Here is an 18562-nt window from a genome sequence, read left to right as displayed (position 1 = left end):
GATGGAATATTTGCTAATTCTGTGCTCCTCTATCTGTTCTGCACTGTCTTGTATGGTAAGGCAAGATACCGTGGTCTCTGTCTCATAATAACCTCAGGGACCATTTTGTGGCTGCTTCAGAAGTATGTGAAGCTGGACCCTTGCCACTGGAGGCATACTTTTAGCTGGCCTTTGACACACTTGCTTGGGTCTCTAGGTTGCAGCATCTGCACAACCTCCTCTTTAAAAACAGAGTATTTGTTTTTAAGTGAACTTTCATGTTTCTTCAGTAAATTGGGTTTTTACCCAAGCCTTGATAATCATATCAGCTGCTTCTCTTTTGTTCATTAAACTTCATTATGGGTTTTTTCCTCCCCCACAAAGAAGATGCTCTTGTGGTTAAAGTACATTACTGGATTTCAGGAAATCAAGAATTCAGTTTCTGGTCCAACCACAAATTTCCTGTGTGATTGGTTGCTATCTCTGCCTTGGTTCCCCAGAGATGTAATGCTGATCTTTTAGAAGTTTGCAGGTTAGCAGGACACATCTTGATCATTTAATCTGATACTCTGGATAATGGAAATGAAAAAATTAATTACCTGTATAAAATTACTGGGCTTGTTTCTGCTGTAACATCTTGGATGGTTTAACCAACATTAATTTTGTTCAGGAACCCATTTTGTTGTGTTGTAGTGAGACATTCTCATCTTTAAGAATCTTCAGTGGTAATGTCTTGGGTTTTGGTTTTCATTTATTTATTATTTTTAATATTACCTAAAAGTTTGCTGTTTTTTCTGGAAATAAAAGACTTGGTTAAGTAGAATTCTTAGACTAGCCAAGGCATTTCTTAATAGTTTTCCTTGCCAAAATTAAAGAGGTTTTTTTAATCAGTTAATCTGAATGTTCAACATAGCTCATCCTTTGGGTTAAGGAGATGATATGGTGTATGCACAGATCATGTACTATGCATTCAAATTAGGACCATGTTTTCAGAATACCTTTATTGTTTATTGTTTGTTCTTATTTGCTTGCGGATTTAGATGGCCAGGTTTCTGCAGTTTAATGCAGTGACATTTTCTTTTCTAGAAATAATTTGGAAAATGCTGCTTTGAACTGGTCTGGAGGCAGCCCCCAAGGTTTTTCTGCCTGCATGTGTGTCTTGAGTCAAAAATTGTTGATGTGGTACAAATGTTTGTACATCCATAAAATATATGTATATCCATAAAAGAATTTTCAGGGAAGCTTCCCAGTAGAAGCAGGCTGTTAACCAAAAACTGAGTACCCTTTCCAAGATGAGTTCTTTAGGTCTCTTATATTCATTCTGGATTTTTCACGTTTTCTATAGTTCAGTTTTGTCAGTATTAGCTATATGCAAACAAATTTGTCAATATAAAAGCATGATGCTCTTTTCCCTCAGCATATATATCCAAATAGTACACCTCTATTTCAACAAGAATATTCCCCTGAGAGCTTGTGTTCTGCTGAAACCATCACCTTCCCATGTCTCCTAATGGGAAGCTGATCTGAGCACTCCTTAGTCCTCTTTAGTCACACCTTAGTTTAAAACAGAGTAGAAACAGCACGTGCTAACCTTACTGACTTTGCTTTAAGCAGGCTAAGGACCACTTTGCAGCTCTGCCAACAAGAGGAATCATAAGCAGAGTGTGTTATGACAAGACACAGTGGCAGGCATTGAGGCACCAACTCCTGGTTGTAAACTCTGCAGCTAGCATGGGGGTTTGGTTTGGTTTGGGTTTGTTTTGGGGTTTTTGTGGGGTTTTTTTTTTTGTGATTTACTTTAATCCAATTAGCGATCTGCAATTAATGAAAGCTCCCTTTGATTATATTAAAACAGAAGTTGTTCAACTAAGTATATTTGTAGGTAATCCATATTGGTTTTCACAACTGGTCTCTTACTGTCACTACTCTTTGTTCCACCATTTTTGTCATCACAGAAGATGTCTGAAGTTACATTTTGTTTCAAACCACATAACTGCTTATAAATCTACAGAACAACACAAGTGTGCCAACAGAGTAATCACTTTGATACTCAACTACAAATGCTTATTGAATTGAACACTTTTCCATGTGTGGGCTGTTGTGATTTTCCTTATCTCCCCTTTGAAATTCTCATTGATCAGAATAATAAGCAAGACAGAGCCAGATGTCTTACAGAAGTCCTCTGTGTCACCACAGTTATTTTGTCAGCCCAGATAATGACCCCATTTACAGAAGGTGTGGAGGCTGGGAACAGCCTATTTTCTCTAGAAGTGGCTACAGCACTGCTATTTATATACCTGCCTGTTATTTTCTGATACATTAATGAGTGCAGTGACCTCACTGGCCAATAGTTTCTTGGTATTCCTGAATAGCTAGTTATAACTTTTATTCTCTCACTCAGTTTCATTTTCTAAAATAGCAGTTCTTTTCCAACTGTCACATTATTTTTTATTTTTGGAACAGTCAGTACTAGGCTGGTAATGTTCTTATGTCTAGGGATACTTGAAGGCATGTCTGCTTAGTTCTAATAATTGCTTATTCTGTTGAAAAAACCCTACATTAGTTCATGTTAAGTTTTATTAAATTTCCTTCAAAAATACTTTATTAAATTTGCTTCAAAATGTAGCCCCCCATTTACAGCTTGACTTAGTCTTGAAAATAGGAACAGAAATGGTATGGTGTTCTATTTTTTCCACTCCATACCAATTCCTGTATGATTTCTCACAGTGTATTTGTGGCTTCTAGGGGCAAGCTAAGATACATGGTATATTTTTTCCTTTGCATTTAGGAACAGATTTACTTGTCTGTGTAGGATGTGTGTGATTGTTAGAGGTGACAAAATAAGGGAAAGAGTGCCTTGCATCACAACAGAAGATGATAAAACTTATAATCTTACTAAATTACTTGTTGTCTTAAGAAACAGAAGAGGAAGGAGCTACGGAAGTTGTTACTCTATTGTTCTTCCTTCTTCCTTCTCCTTCCCAACAGAATTAACTTGATCTGAACTTGATCTAAACTACTCTGATTGGTGCTGTAGTCAGGATTTCTTACACAGTATTTGGACTGACCTGTAAAAGTTTTCTCGTTTGCAAAGATAAAGTTAACTGACATAGTAGGACGGGTTGACCTGCTGATTTTAGCCATAATTGTGATGCTGTTTATCTTTTTTCTTCTGTCCAAGACTGCTGGAACTTTTAACAAAGCAGCAAAAGTTGAATTTTTTGTGAGAAGATAATACAGAAAGCATATGAACATGTGTGGGATAACTAGGCAGCCTTGCTTTTGCAGAGGAGAAAGGAATTCCTGATATAGGGTTTTAAGATGAAAGAACATGTAAAATCTTAAAACATGAACTTAACTCAGACACTCAATATTCACCTGAGTGTTGTCAGCACACGTTTAAATTTTGGGTTGTGTTTATTTTTAATTTCTCTAAGTAATTATTTTCCCTTTCCTCCTGTTATTATTTCTCTTCTCTTATTGTTTTCTATCCTCTAGTTTTTACCTCTCCTAGTTTCCCCCTGCAAAATTTCCTCTCGCTGCTCCTGTGTTCCCTTTTTCATTAATCCATGTTCTTGAATTCTGTAGAGAAACTGTATTTATTAGAAAAGTTTAATAAAATGTCATCTCTTTTCAAGTTAGTTTGATGAACTGAACTGCAGAATCTGCAACTTCATACAGTTGAGAAACCAGTAATTTGTGACTCATACCTGGGAGTATTCTTCACTGCTGTTTTTAGGAAAGGACAAAAATTTTATATTGAATAATTTGTCTCCTCTGTAGGCGTATTGGCACTTCGGCACTTTGGATATTAATATAGATACGTTCATATAGATGGTATGATGCATATACACAGTACATCTGTATACCTTCACACGCAGAGGCACAGGCCTATCATACGTGTATGTCTTTTAAGTAGAACTGGATGAAATGCTGCCAGGAAACTTTACATGGTTTCTGCACTTCTAGATAAGGCTCAAAATTACCGGTGGTTCTGGCTGTGCCTAAATTTGAAGATTATGGGAAATGGCTATAGCAAGCTGCCACATAAATAACCAGTGGAAAGTGAAAGGAGGAAGGTAGATTGACCAAGCAGCTTGTGAGAAAGTATTCATTTCCAAAATGCAGCACAGAGAGGTGAAAACAAAGCAAAGACAGAATCCTAGACGTTCACTGTGTACATTAAGTTTAATGGTGCTATCTACGGCTTCATATGACAGGAAATGATCTGGGCGTTTTGTTCACTTATTCTGGATGCCCTTAGTTTCAGAGAGCAACTGCTAACATGGATTGCACCTCGGAAGGAGACAGCTGAACTCTCCCTCTGGCTTTAGTAAGGAAAGAGCAGCGATGAAATCCGTGGACTGTGTGCACGTCATCCAACAGAAGGATACCGCCTCCTCTCCCTCTGCCCTCCCTGGTGCTGTTTCAGGCACCACGGGACCTTTTTCTGTCCCATTCCTGTGGCTTGCAATGCTCCTGTCCTCTTGTCTTGCAGCAGTGTCTCTTTACCATGTTATCATCCTGAAAACAGAACTAGAAGCTCTGCGCAGCGAGCTGATCTACAGCGCTCAGGCAAGGTCTCCGCGAGACCAGCCGCTCGTGTCCCCTGATGAAAACAAAGCAGGTACCCCTGTTTCTTCCTTCCTGCAAGTGTCTGCAGCTGCTGCCAGGCAGGTAAGCTCGAGGGGTGGCTTTTGACTTGCAGGGCATAAACCAATGTGGGGCTGCTTTCACTGAGTGTTGCTTCTGGTTGTTAGGAGAGCAGGCTTCCTGGTACTGGCCCTGCTGAGAGCATCCAAAAGGAAATCTGGAACGGGAGTAGAAACAGGGGCAGACGGTCTGTTGTCAACGCAGAAGAAAAAGGTAAATGCGAGCTGATGGAGTGGGTTGGGAGGCCACAGTTGGATACCTTCTAGAGAAAAGCAGGAATGTTTGATTCATGTTTTCTTTCTCCTATCAGTTGATTCATGCTTCCAGAGCCCATTCTGGTTTTGAAAATTATTGCTGGAGGAATGGTGTTACCCATGGGCATATTCTCTCAATGGATAGAATACTGAATCACAGAATGTTTTGGGTTTGAACGGATCTTTAAAGACCATGTAGTCCAACACTCCTGCAATGACTGGGGACATACTGTTTAAGGCATCAGATATTTATGCTATCTGCAGGTTGAACTTCGAATGTTAGATCCCACATCTGCATGATGTGTTAGAGTTGAGAAAGGCAACTTCAAATCTTTCAGATTTTCTGTTGTTCAGTTCTCTCTGATCAATAGTAGAGAGGGAAATCTATTAATAAAAATGCCAATTCACTTTTCTGGGAAACATGCTCACACTAAAAGAGAGAAGTAATGAGAACTTTAGGGAAGTAGGATATTTCAAGGAGAAAGGCTGGCTTGTACCTGCCAAAAGAGGCAGACTCCAAAGAATTTAGAGTTTAGCATAATTTCTACATTAAAACAACATATTACTAGATAGAAAATTAATAAAGGAATACCTATCCAGTAAGATTTTTTTATACATGGCTCTCCTTTTTAAAACATTCTGCAAAGAATACTGAAAACTGTGCTCCATAAAAGACCTCTGATGTGTATTATTGGGTTAAAATATTAATGGGATATATTTGTTTCCTTTGGGGATAAAATGCATTTCTTTCTTTTTTTTAAACACAATGAGACCTTGTAAGATGAAATGCAGAATTTTATCATAATGGTTTGCACACATACTCCAATTGCACTGAGTAACTAAAAATATTCCTGAGTTGCTAAATCAGTTCACTCCTCTTATGTATACTTTTATGTTGTTTTAACTGATGACAACCGATATCTTTATTAACTATTTAGAGAAGTTGAAATGGAGTAAATTGTAGGTAAAGACTAAATGAAGCTTTGCTTAAGATGTGTTTCTCAGTGAGCAACTAACATGAAATGTGTTTCACTTAAGCATCAGTAAGCTAAATGAAATTGAAATTCTAGAGTATAATCACACTACTTCAAATAGTCTCAAAAAACCCATTAATTTAGGATATCACCTAAAATCCACAGGTTTATATGAGATTTATTCTATTTCATTAGTAATCTTTGATTCAGGATCTTGGCTAAGAAAGATTTCGCAAACAGGGCTGGGGACATGATTGCTTAAAGTGTATTTCTTGTAGCCTGTTTCCTATCACAGGAACCACAGAGCTTCCCTGCCCTCCCCACCCTAGCAACTCCAAAATAAAAACTAGTGAACTAAATTTCAAATATAATAAAAAATAAAGATAAGCGTTTTTTTAAATGAATGTTAGAGCATTAATACTCTGCAAGTGATCCAGTTTCCTTCACAATAGCTTTAATCTTTAGTCTTATTGCTATTTGAGGTAAGCAGAGTTTGGGGCTCCTCTGTGCTTCTGAGTAGATTAAAGATTTTTCTCATCATATAGCCACCTCTGATTATACCTATTTACCTCCAACACATAAAATTTCATTTAAGCCACTTGTTTCTGTAAACTTTTTTAAGGTACGGATGACTTTAAGAATGTTTAGGATGGATGACAGAATATGAACATCCATTTTAAAGGGGAAAGCCACATAAGTTGACCTATTACAGAAATGTTTTCTAGCATGAGTCTCATATTTTTGTATATAAAAAAGAAAAGTAAATTGCCAATCTTGCATTTATATCAAAGGTTGTTTTAGCAGAGTGAGTTAAACATGGTGTTGTTCATGGTGCTGAATCCAGCCTACTACTTGGTCATGCACACAGAATTATAAGCCGTGCATTTTCATCTTTTGACATCCATATCTGGGTATATAGAATCCCATCAGTCTCCAAATTGTCCTGCAGGTGTGTGGCACCCGTTCTGTTATAATGGCAAATAAATTAGGGTATTGAGTGAAGTGCCTGTTGTTGTCCTATTTCTGTTGGCTTCAGCAAGGTCTCAAAGTAGAGTCTGATTTCATAATTAATTGTTGACCCAGCATTTTACTTTTATATGGATCAGTTCCTTAGAAAGTTAATACTTGAAAACATCACTGATGCATAATTACTTCTCTTGTGCTTCAAGAGAGCAGAAGTAAAATATAGAACTATTATTTTGTTTCTAAATAATTATCATTCCGTTCTGGAATTTTTAGAATATAATCATTAAATTCCAGGAATGGATGCCCCATCATTCTCTTTTTAGACCCAGCACAGCCCTTCTTGAAAAAACAGAATTTCCATTTTAATACATACGAGTGGCCACAAATTAGCATTTTAATTAAAAGGACAATTGAATGGAAGTGGATTTAACACAATGTTGTTTCTTATTCTATGGGGTATGCATTTGTCTCTGCTAACACATCAAACTATTAGTCATCAGTAGTTGCACGTTTTGTGACTTGGGAAAATTTCCTGCTTGAGTAGGTTGAAGAGAAGTGTTTCAAGCATCAATTCCAAATAAAGCTGCACAGTTAGCAGTCAGAACCAGAGTTCTTGATACAATGAGTAGGAGGTAATTGGTGATTTTGAAACGTGCACTCCTGACAAATGTCATATCAGGACACCTAACAAAAGATATACTTTTTCTTTTTATCTTTCTCTTCATAAGTTTCATCTGTGGAAGAAGATCAGGGCACAACAAAAACCTCTCCTGAATTTTATACTCTATTCACAATTATTGATTGCATTGCCTCTGTGTTTCTCTCTAAGCTGCATGTTCACCTGAACAAGATTTAGGACCTGTTGCCTAAGTCAATGTATGAAAGTCAAGTTTCATTTTCACACTCCCTCAGTGCCTCATTCTGATCGTTATTGTGGGATTCTGATTCCCGTGGTCTAGGAGGTGAGAATCAGGTCTTCTGTAAACTCAAATTCAAGTGACCTGCTGGGCTCAGATTGGAGCCCCCATGGGCTACATGTACTTTGGTGTATTGAGGTTGCCCATGTCACCCAGTCTGATTGCAAGTATGTAGGAGCTGAGGAGCAATTCCATGTAATTCTGCAAATCAATGAGGCAGGGTAACCTGGCATGTGGCTTGGCAATTTTTTTTTTTTTTTGCTAGCAATTCTCAGTTTCTACTCCAATATCAGTTGTGTCAATGGGAAATAACTATTGTCTTGCAAGCATGGTGTGAGAATTTTGCCATTGCTCTTGATGAAACTGCTGTACTGAAAAATTGATACATTTTTTGCTTAGAACTGTTTTGACTCTGTATGTTTTTGCTTTAGATATCTGTGACAGAGGGATAGCAATAAGTTTTACAAATGGTATTTGACTTTGGTGATCTTTGCATTGAGATGTAAGCTTTTGTTACTAGCTTAAACAAATGCCACAGATAAAATTGCCTTACCAAATATTCACAATACTTCGCATTTTATTGTTTGAACAGGTCAAATATAAAATTAAAATTAAAAAAGGTCTACTTCTTGAAAATATATATTATCCTTATTTGTTTCTGCTGACAACAGTCTAATTCAAAAGGAAATGGACCCTTCTATGCAAAAGGATAGAAAATTACTTGATGCAAATTATTTTGGCATTTACAGAATTGCCAATAACAAGTTACAATCAAAAATACACCAAATGGGCTCTAATTTTTACAAGCAATGTACTGCATTATACTGTATAATAGAAGTCTTAATTCCTAGTAATAAATCCCATTGTTTTTTCTGATTGTAACATGTTACTGCAATTCTGTAAATGCCAAAATAATGCTAGCAGTACTTTGAAGATATTTGTTAGATCTGAGTCATACGTGCAATTATTATCAAGGCATTTTAATGCAGGAACTGATTGAATCCAAAATTAATGACATATAAAGACATCTCTAGTAAAAAGCACCAAACTAACCAGTCCTGGTTTCTGCTGGAATAGAGTTCATGAATAGCAGTTTATAAAAATGCACAAGCAAAACCTAGATTAAGATCTCTTGTGATGAGAAATCAAGAAGGGAAGAAGAACTTCAAATGGTTTAAGAACATGCTTGTCATTTGTAAATTAAATTGTCTAGTGTTTAAATGTGCTTTGGGAAGCCTACAGAGAACAGATCTAGACCAAAAAGGAACCTAAATAAGCAGGTCTGGGTTTTTTTTTCAAGGTCAGGGGTTTTCCTAGGTTTTATTTCAGCAAAAATTGGCACAGATGTCTCAGGCCTCAGATATCAAAAGTTTAAATAGTATACATGAACTCACAAATAGTAAACTTGAAATTTTGTTTGGATGGATCATTAAGTGAGATTGCAAAATATTAAAATTATGCAATTTAAATAATTTCAATATTTGCATGTGAGGGATTTTTTTTTTTTTTACCCATATAAGGTCTTAAATCATGGAGATATGCAGAAAGCTCTGTTGCTGTCCTGCAGAAAAAGCTAGTTGTTTATTTTTAAATTGTGGCTATATTGCTCAACGAGTAGAGAATATATAATTTCATGTGCTGACTGTAGTTTTTAAAGGCATGTGGACAGACTAACTTCTTTAGAGTGTGGTCCTCTGTTCATGAAATAAGACAGACTCCAAAATTAACTTCTGACAACTAACAGCCTACAGAGCAATTAAAATCAGCAGAAAAAGAAAATGTTCATCAAAGCAAAGCTATTATACAAAGTCACAAGAAGATGGGGCGTGCTTTATCATTCTAGATACACTTTCATACAAGTAGATCTCATGGTGTTACTCAGTCTAGATATTTTCACACTTTTTAAAGATGTCTTTTATTCATCCTGTTTTCTGCTTTCATTATTAATTATTCAAAAACCATTTAGACTACAAAGGTGGTGCTCAGGTTTGATTTACACTGGGCTGAAAGACATTCAGGTAGAGCTTTTGATTTATGCTGCTCAGTACCAATAGCAACTATTCAATATGTATTTTTTAATACATATATTCTTCATATTGTACTTAAGGTAAGATTAGGGTACTTCTTGAAATAGAATTGCTAGCATTTCTTAACAACCTTAACTTTCTACTGAAAATTCTTGTTAATTTACCCATAAAATATACTTTGTATATCCATATCTTCTCCTTAGTATTGTTGTAGTAGTAGTGTTTTTTACTTGGAATTTATTTCAATGAATTACTTAACTTTGATTATGTAAGTAGTTCCACAGAAGTCAAAGGGAAGTACTTGTATATATTCGAAATAGTTATGTGTCAATCTTGGCTTCTGCTATTGTTCAATCCCTCAAGCACTTTTTTTAGATATTATTTGTCTTTTGTATCTTTAGGTAAAATGACCACTGCTAGTTTCTCTTTCCTTACTGTTGTGAATGACACTATTGCATCCATTTTCTCCAAAAACAAGCTTACTACATTCTGTCGAGGCTTATTCCTATCTGTATGTATTAAAAGAAAAGACACAGATTTTTTTTTTAAGAGATTAAGTGTAAACTGATGTCTGTGGAATAAAGTAGAGCTGGTATGTATTTTAAAAATATGGAGATGATCTGAAACTGTGCAGATCTTGCAGGTTTTAATTACTGTGGAGCAGTTCTCAGCAATGCTGACTAGAATTTCAGTGCTGCAACCTGCTGAAACAGAAATCCAGACTTGCAAAGTGAGAATTAGGATAGTTTCAAGAATGCCAACCAAGTTTGCAGAGTAGGTTTAACAAGAGTTACTAAAGTAGCCATAACTTTTACTGCGTGTAGACACTACTCACTGGTATCCAACTGGATAGAAGCTGGTTAGTGGGAATAATCACAAATCCTCTCGTTTGGTTAGTGGAAAATCCAGTGGCCACACTAGTGAGCTCTTTTAAAAGCCAAAATTAAATTTTTGATTTAGCTTCTGAAATACTAGGGAAATCAGCAAATTCCATTCACTAGGAAGGCATTTTGTTCCAAAGAAGAGTTAATACCTTGTGAAATTAATTGCCTGATGTGCTGTGTTGTGGGTGTCCATAAAACCTCATTTTGATTTTATTTGGAAGTTTATTTTTCAGGAAACTCTTTTGCTCACAAGCGCGATAGAAAAATGCCCGAAATATAATACCTTTTATAGTTTTGTGTTGGCGTGGGATTGTTTATTCCTTACCAGAAGGTAGATAATTCAAATGCCTTTAAATTCTTGGCTCAAAATCTATAGATTGCAGCACATTATTGATGTTTATTGGTAGGACTCAAGGACCATTTCAGTGTAGGAGACAGGAGTTTGGAGGATAGCATTCCTATGAACATAAATAGGGCTTGCAGGCTGTGTGATCATTCTGACATTGGAGCATTCCCAGATGTGCACTTGAATCTTTGTGTGCTGCCAGCTGACACTGCTGTACCATTGACAGATGTAGAAACATGTTTCCACAGATCCATGGTATTGCCCATTATAGCCAAATCTGTGTAGCCAAATCTGACCCACAGCCTTCTTATTGGAAAAGTGGTAAACAAAATGGAGCAATCCATGGCAGAGTTTTCTTCTCTTTACCCTTAATAAATTCATTTGGTCACTGTCAAGTGCAGTAAATGTTAGTACTCAGTTTTCCATCCTTCAAAGTAGCATGAGAAGCAGATGTTTTGATTAAAATCTGCTCCAAGCAGATGCAGCTATTTTTTTTTCCTTTTATTCTGTTGCATGGCGTTTATGCTTAGTAGGTTTTTTTTCAAGATTTTTGTTTCACTTGCAAATCTATATGTTAACATTCTGCAGTCTTTTTCTCTGAACAAACTCCTCATTTCTCATTAGTGTCACCAGTCTCTACAGTTTTGAGCAACACATTTTGACAGATACTAAGCTATTTGTTATGTGTGCATTTATTTGCTAACAGTCATTTCTCTATTTTCCCCCTTGATTAAGTGTATCTGAAAACATACTGAAAGTACATATATGTGAATTTTGAGAATTTTTTTATGAAAGTACCATACAACCCATTTATATGACTAATAATTTACAGCAAATACAACTGGAAAGTAACTTCTCTAAATAACGCAGTAAACAGTTAGAAAATCTGTTCTCTATCATAGCTGGCGGGATTGGGGCTTTTTTCAAGCTTTTGCTTGGAAAATTAACAAGGCTGATTGACCTGATGGTTTCTAGATCATTTGACTTACAGCTACATAATTATATTAGGATCAGATATTAAAACAAGCAAGTATTTCTTGCGCTGCTGCCTGAGACCTCCTGCTTAGCTGCATGACCTCTGGAAGTCATCTAGTATGTGTTGTGACAGGAATTCTGGGTTTGCACACTTGAGTAAGATCTGTGTTAAAAACAATATGTTCTGTTTTAAAGCAATTGGTGAGACTGAGAGATTTCTTTCATGTTCTTTTTTTTCCCCTTAAAGTAGTTTCATAAGCTTACTCTATTCTATTACTGACTTCTGTTTCTTTGATTTCAAAATGCTTTCACTTTTCAGTGTTGCAGGCCTGCTTGCAACTGATTGCTGACAGCAAAAGTGATATCCAACAGAAAGGTAAGAATATGTGCCGTGATTTATAGCTAACTATTCCATGGCATAACTGTTTCAACAATTGTTATCTAACTTCAAAGCAGTAATTGAGTTTTGCCAAAAAATTTAAAAAGTAAAAAAAACCTCCAACAACAACAAAACAATCAAAAGCCAGCAAGGAGGTCCCTGCATCTAGAAGATGCCTGTATCTGGACAGCTCTTGCAAATATCATCTTTTCAGTGGGGAAATCCAGATAGTGACGCTGGAAATCTTATGTACATGTCAGCTTTGTCAATTTTTGGCAGGCGAAAATGAAGAAAATAGCCTTTCTGATTACCCAAAATTATTTTTTCTTTCAGATGATTCAAGCATTGTCCCTTGGCTCCTGAGTTTTAAACGTGGAACAGCTCTGGAAGAACAAGGAAATAAAATAGTGATCAAAGAAACCGGTTATTTTTTCATATATGGCCAGGTGAGAAAGCTCAATTCATTTCAGCATTTGACTTTTGTAAGGATTTTTTAAATGCTTTTATACAATAAGTTTGAAGTTTTCACCTCTTCTTTCCATAGGTTTTATATACAGATACAACATTTGCTATGGGACACCTAATACAGAGGAAGAAGGCTCATGTGTTTGGTGATGATCTCAGCTTGGTGACATTGTTTCGCTGCATCCAAAACATGCCACAGTCTTATCCCAATAATTCCTGCTATACTGCTGGTAAATATCTGCATTTTCCTTTTCTTTGTTTGCAAATAAGCTGTATCAAATACAATCTGCGGTGCTGGGCAAGTATATTGTATCATTCATAAAGACCAGGGACTGCATTCATAGATTGGCTAACTACAAAATTACAGCATACTTTCAAAAAATACATTTTTATATAAAGTATCAGCAATTGGAGATTGTGCATCTAACTTGGTGATCTGGACAATTTCGCTCTGTCCATTTACTCTGTAATGGGATTGGACATTTTGGTCCTTTCATTTAGATGCCTGAGGCAGACAAGAGGAGTACCTACTGTCCTTATTGAAGAGCTCAGTTCAGCTTAGAAGTGGAATTGCACGTTTAGTTATGCCAAGAAAATATTAAAGAGCTATGTTCTCTTTTGAAATATCATATATGAATTTAGCCATCCAATACTTGCATACCTTACTGTGATATTTCTACTCCTTATAACAGCCAATGCATTTTTAGTCTTTGGTTAGATGAAAAACAGTTAATTCCTACAAGGTGCTCTTTATGACTGCACAAATTAGAAACAGCACAAGAAAGACCAATTAAAATATTTAATGCAAGTCCAGCAGGCTCAATGATCAATATATGTGTGTATTCCTGTCATAGTGTTGAAGGAACTAATGTCAATTAAGGCCTATAAAATCTCATTTATTATCTCTTATTTGTCTGTCTTTCCACCTTTATGGTGGATTTGAAGGTTTTCACTTTGATTGTTTTCCAGCAAGATTTTTTTTCAATACATTATGAAAAAGTGGGTGACACTGAGTGATGGAGTTGACTGTCGGCAAGTACTGGCATTAAATAAAAGCAATGTGGCAGGAAGCTAATTTTTTTCAAATAAAAATAAATTCCAAATAAATAAATAAATACATACTTTGTCCTGGAAACTGGGGCTGTCCAAAAATTTCCTTTAATTTTCTGCCCCTTCAGCCACACATTCTGGTAACCTAAGCACCTTCAATTTCACTTATGCTGTGATTTTACCCTTGCATTACTGCTTCACTTTCTTAACTAGGATCTTTATCTTGCCACTTCATGGTTCCTGCTTCCCAAATTCCTGCTGTTCTTTTTTCACCCAGAAAAACAGTTCTGGCTGCTCTCCCTCATGCTGTTGAGCATGTGTCACAGCAGATGTTAGACATGTTCTCGGCTCAGTGGCTGCAACTTGAAGGCGAGATGCTCTTGGTTATCATATCAGCTGATGTGAGGCTGGCAGGAAGCAGAATTTTGTGCTCTGAATTTTGTTGCAGTGAATCAGGTGATGTCTGGTAACTTCATTAGGTTGGTAAAGCTCATAAGACCTCCAGAAGTGTGGGAACAGAGTGGTCTAGGACTAGTAGTACTCATTGCTGACCTTGACTGTCTCACCATCATAACATGAGGAACTTGGGTACACCACTGTTAAAATTTTTTTGCAGTGTTTGCTTAAGTGAACTCTGAATGCAGAGTGGAAATTAAGTCCAGTTTCATAGAGGATGTTAAGTGTCTGCTTTGGATAGGCTGTAAACTCTTAAGATTGTGCCTAAAGATAAAAGCACTCATTAAAAGAAAGAAGCCATACCTACATTTGCAAGATAACACATAATGAATTTTGAATACCATTTATAAAACAGTGTGTTTGAAATATTAACTTAAAAATATTCCAAATCTTTTGCCAGGCATTGCAAAATTAGAAGAAGGGGATGAACTTCAACTTACAATACCACGGAGAAGGGCTAAAATATCCTTGGATGGAGATGGTACTTTTTTTGGTGCAGTAAGACTCCTCTGAAGCCCTTCATTTCTGCTATTATGCTTAATGCTATTTTCTTCTTTACCTATGCCTTTGTCAGAAAAAAATATTGAATTGTAATAAAGCTGTTGATTCAGCCTCTCCCAGTCTACCACAGGCTTCTAAGAACTTTTCTTCTAATAACTTTTATAAAAAAACCCAAAACAGGAAACATACCAGATATGCTTGTGGTATAACCACCATGTGATTACCAGAAAGCCAGTCTATTTTAAACAATGGGAGACTCTAGATAACAACTATAAAGCAATGAGGTTTTGGCTTTGAAACAATCTGTTGTCCATATGGTAAATCAAAGAAGGAGTTGACAGAAAATAACAGCATGACCAGGACCAGAGACTATCAAATTTTTATCCATGATTGAAAAGGAAATCTAAAATAAAAGTGTATCTTAGATTTCATTATTTCATAAATAAAGTATTTTGTATATAAAGTGTGGGGAAGAAATATCGAACAGTAGATTCCTCACAACAAAATGAAATTGTAATGTGGGTTCTGAGTTTTGGGGGTTTTTTCTTTCCCCAAAGATACTGGGGAAGGAAAAATTCTAAATGTCTGGGGTAATGAAAACAAATATACAGAATAGTAGCCACTGTCTTGCTTCTTGCCTGTGAACAAAAAGTGAATAAATTACTAAATACTATTAGCATTTACTAATTAGAATTAGTTTTACTGGAAAAAAGATGTAAAATGCTTCAATAGGTCAATCTTCAAAGCATTGCTACTTGTTACGGAATATGTGTACACTTCTATGTAAACAAGGCTAGCATGGGAAGAAACAGTGAAATTAGACCCAATACAGTGGATGGAATTGGCTTTCTGGCTCCATAATTTCTGCATTCATATATAGATGTGTATATATATACATTATATAGATGTATCTGTATATATTTGAAAGTATGTATGCATACATACATCTTGGGCATTTGCACATAGAATTTTATCTTCTTTTGAACAATATATCTAATGGAAATATTACTTTATACCTATTTTTTGTATTTCCCTTGCTTCGTGTTATGACCCATTCTATGCAATACAGTAAAAAGAAAAATCCAGTAGATCTGGAACCAGCCATGCAACTAAGAAAATACACTTGTATCTCAGAAATCTGAGCTAACTATAGGCATTTTCTGCAGTTTTTAATAGGTTGCTTAACTCTGTTTTACAAAACTATTCAGATCTGTAGAAAGACTAAACAGATGTCCTTTTCTTTTGCCTGGCTGCTTTGATCAATAGACAGTATTTATGATTTTTTTTACCCCAAATATTGTATGGTCAAAGGAGTTATTGTACTTCTCCCCTGATCTTAAAGAAGCATTGAAGTGCTATTGGAATAGATGAAAAGTAAAACCTCAAGTAATGAATTGTACTTCATTTGAAAATTTTTTTTAGGACCTGAGAATTGTGTTATATAAGCTCACTTAGTAAAGAAAAGAAGCTCTGTATATTTCAGTCTCCTTGTCTGTTTTTATGAATCGTGATTTGATTGATTTCTCATGGTGATAGACAATAAATAAAAGGGATTTGGAGCTCAGAATTATAAAGCATGGTAAAGTAATGTAACAATTAATTCATCTTCTCTGGGCTTCAAGAAGACATTTCAGCAATAAGCATATGTGTATTGGATTTCTACACTGGAATTTTTATAAGGCTTAACTACAGTTGCAAAATGTCTGCAAGTCCTCCTTTTTTAAAATGTCTTTATTTTTGGGCTGTGGAGCTGAAGCTGCAGCCGCTTGGTTTTTTCCTTTTTTCTTTTATCTTTTTTTTTCCTTTTTTAATTATTATTATTAAAAATTTGATGTGCTGAGTTTTCCAAAAAGGCATTTTAAATCCTCTACAGGAGCCCTCAGTTTAACAAAGGTTGTGTGATGCTGCATGTAGGTAAAACAACTGTTAGCATGCAGAAAGTTGTCTTATTGCTGACATACATTAATGATGCCCAGAATCTCTAATCAGAAGTTTGCTGATTTTAGTGTTGTCTGATGGTAGAAAAAAAAGTTGTTACTGTTGCTTTTCCAGAGACTTGGTGGCTAAACTTGCAAATTTAACTTTTGATGTGCAAGCTTCCCCAGTGGTTTCAGTGGGCTTGTGTGTGTTTAGCTTAAGCCATTTCCCTGGCTGCATTTCTTCCTTCTGCTGCTGACAAATCTGCAAAGTGCAGAAGTTAGGAAAGTTTGGAAAGTTTGGAAAGTCTGGGGCATGACTTGGCTAGGAGGAAAACTTTTGTCTTCTGAAAGGAAAAAATTTCAAAGGTGTTTCCTTCCTTAGAAGGATGAAACTGAACATCAAGTTTCTTCACAAAAATCGTGAACCATGTTTCTGTGAACCATGAGAACTCCCACATGTGTGCAGAATGCAATTTGACAGATTGTTCAGATATTTCTACTGACAAATCTGGCAATTTTGTTGCTGTCAGATTAGCTTTTTACTGACTTCATGAAAAAACTTGCTTTCTCAAAATTAACTTGCTTCTGCACAAAGTTGAGTTTTAACAGATCAGCGTTTTCTAATTGAAGCATGAAGGAGAATACTTCATCCCTGATCATTCTGCTAACAAGCTGATGATACAGAACATAACAAAGTGCATCCAGACCACCATCACACTTATGCTTCAGTGAGGGGGGGTTGGTGAAGCATTCTGTATTTGAGAGATTTTATTTAAATACCTGTGATGGGTAATAATTTAGTATCTAGCTGGTTTATACAATATTCTACATTTCTAGCAAAGATATCTAGCATTTAAGACAGGTTTCCACAAATACAGCATTGTGGATACTCTGGATCTTTTTCATGTGGTGTTAAGCAGCAGCATGGCAAACATAAGGGACTTTTTCTTTCCAGTACATTTTAACAGAAAGTGTGAAGTTGTATCACTCTTTCCTTTTTAATAATGTGCAGTTGGCAGATATGTAGCTACTTTGAATGTAATGTATTTAATGTGAATTGTATCTTCTCTCTTTTCTATAATGTTCAGTCACACACCCTGCCAACATACAGAGTACATTCATTACATGACTCTCCGACATCTGACTGTTTCTCAAATTGCTCAGCCTTTGACATTTTAAGACTTTCCATTTCAGTGGTCCCATAGTTTTGCCAAGCTTATATGCTGGAGTTAACATTTCTGTATCTCTGGTTTATGTCTTAGGTTGAATTCTCTTAGCCCTCAAAGTTCTACTCTTATGAAGATGAGGTTAGGAAAAATGCTTTCTTTGGATTTTATTTTAACAATTTGGCTACTTTTTTGGGAAGGTTTAGATTCATTGCTTTGAAAGAAGAAACATGTGTAATTTGGGTTTTGCTTAGTTTAAAAACAGGGTTTTCTTTCTTCCTTTGTCTCTTTCTTTGGCACTCATACTTTGACAAGGTGTATGCTTTTGAAGAATATTTTGTGCTTTCTCAGGTGAAGCATATTCCATCTCTGTGGAACTTTCAAAAAGATGAGGAAAACGTTCCAGCAGTTTTGTGTCTGGATTACGTCAGTAAGGTCTAAGCTTGTTTTTCAAGGTCAGTCCAAACAGCAGTGAGAAGGAAGTTGATGCAAATACAGGGAAGAAGGAAGCTAAATATTTGATGTAAAAAGAATCTCATGGAGTTTACAGGTTACATAGCTGCAAGTTCTCGGCAGCGATGGGGAAAACAAACCAGATTTGGATCTGGACTGCTGGAACTGGAGAGACCCTAGCAAGGATTAATTGCTTGT

The 18562-nt window shown here is 36.1% G+C and overlaps 1 protein-coding gene across 4 annotated transcripts in view; it reads left to right on the top strand.

Moving 5' to 3' along the window:
* Positions 1-16301, top strand: part of TNFSF13B (TNF superfamily member 13b) — a 31892-nt gene extending 15591 nt beyond the window's left edge. For 3 of the 4 annotated variants that reach the window (XM_085056604.1, XM_085056612.1, XM_085056594.1), the window contains exons 2-7: positions 4244-4656; positions 4740-4845; positions 12295-12351; positions 12688-12800; positions 12899-13049; positions 14726-16301. In XM_085056604.1, the coding sequence (XP_084912730.1) occupies positions 4330-4656; positions 4740-4845; positions 12295-12351; positions 12688-12800; positions 12899-13049; positions 14726-14838 (867 nt within the window). In that variant the 5' untranslated portion in view covers positions 4244-4329 and the 3' untranslated portion in view covers positions 14839-16301. The remainder of the gene's footprint in view (positions 1-4243; positions 4657-4739; positions 4846-12294; positions 12352-12687; positions 12801-12898; positions 13050-14725) is intronic. The other variant, XM_085056620.1, reaches the window with a different exon arrangement.
* Positions 16302-18562: the final 2261 nt, after the last annotated feature.

This window comes from Lichenostomus cassidix, chromosome 1 (genome assembly GCF_008360975.1).
Source record: "Lichenostomus cassidix isolate B80296 chromosome 1, HeHo_3.0, whole genome shotgun sequence".
Classification (NCBI taxonomy): Eukaryota; Metazoa; Chordata; class Aves; order Passeriformes; family Meliphagidae; genus Lichenostomus; species Lichenostomus cassidix.
This window is presented reverse-complemented; position numbering and strand designations above follow the sequence as displayed.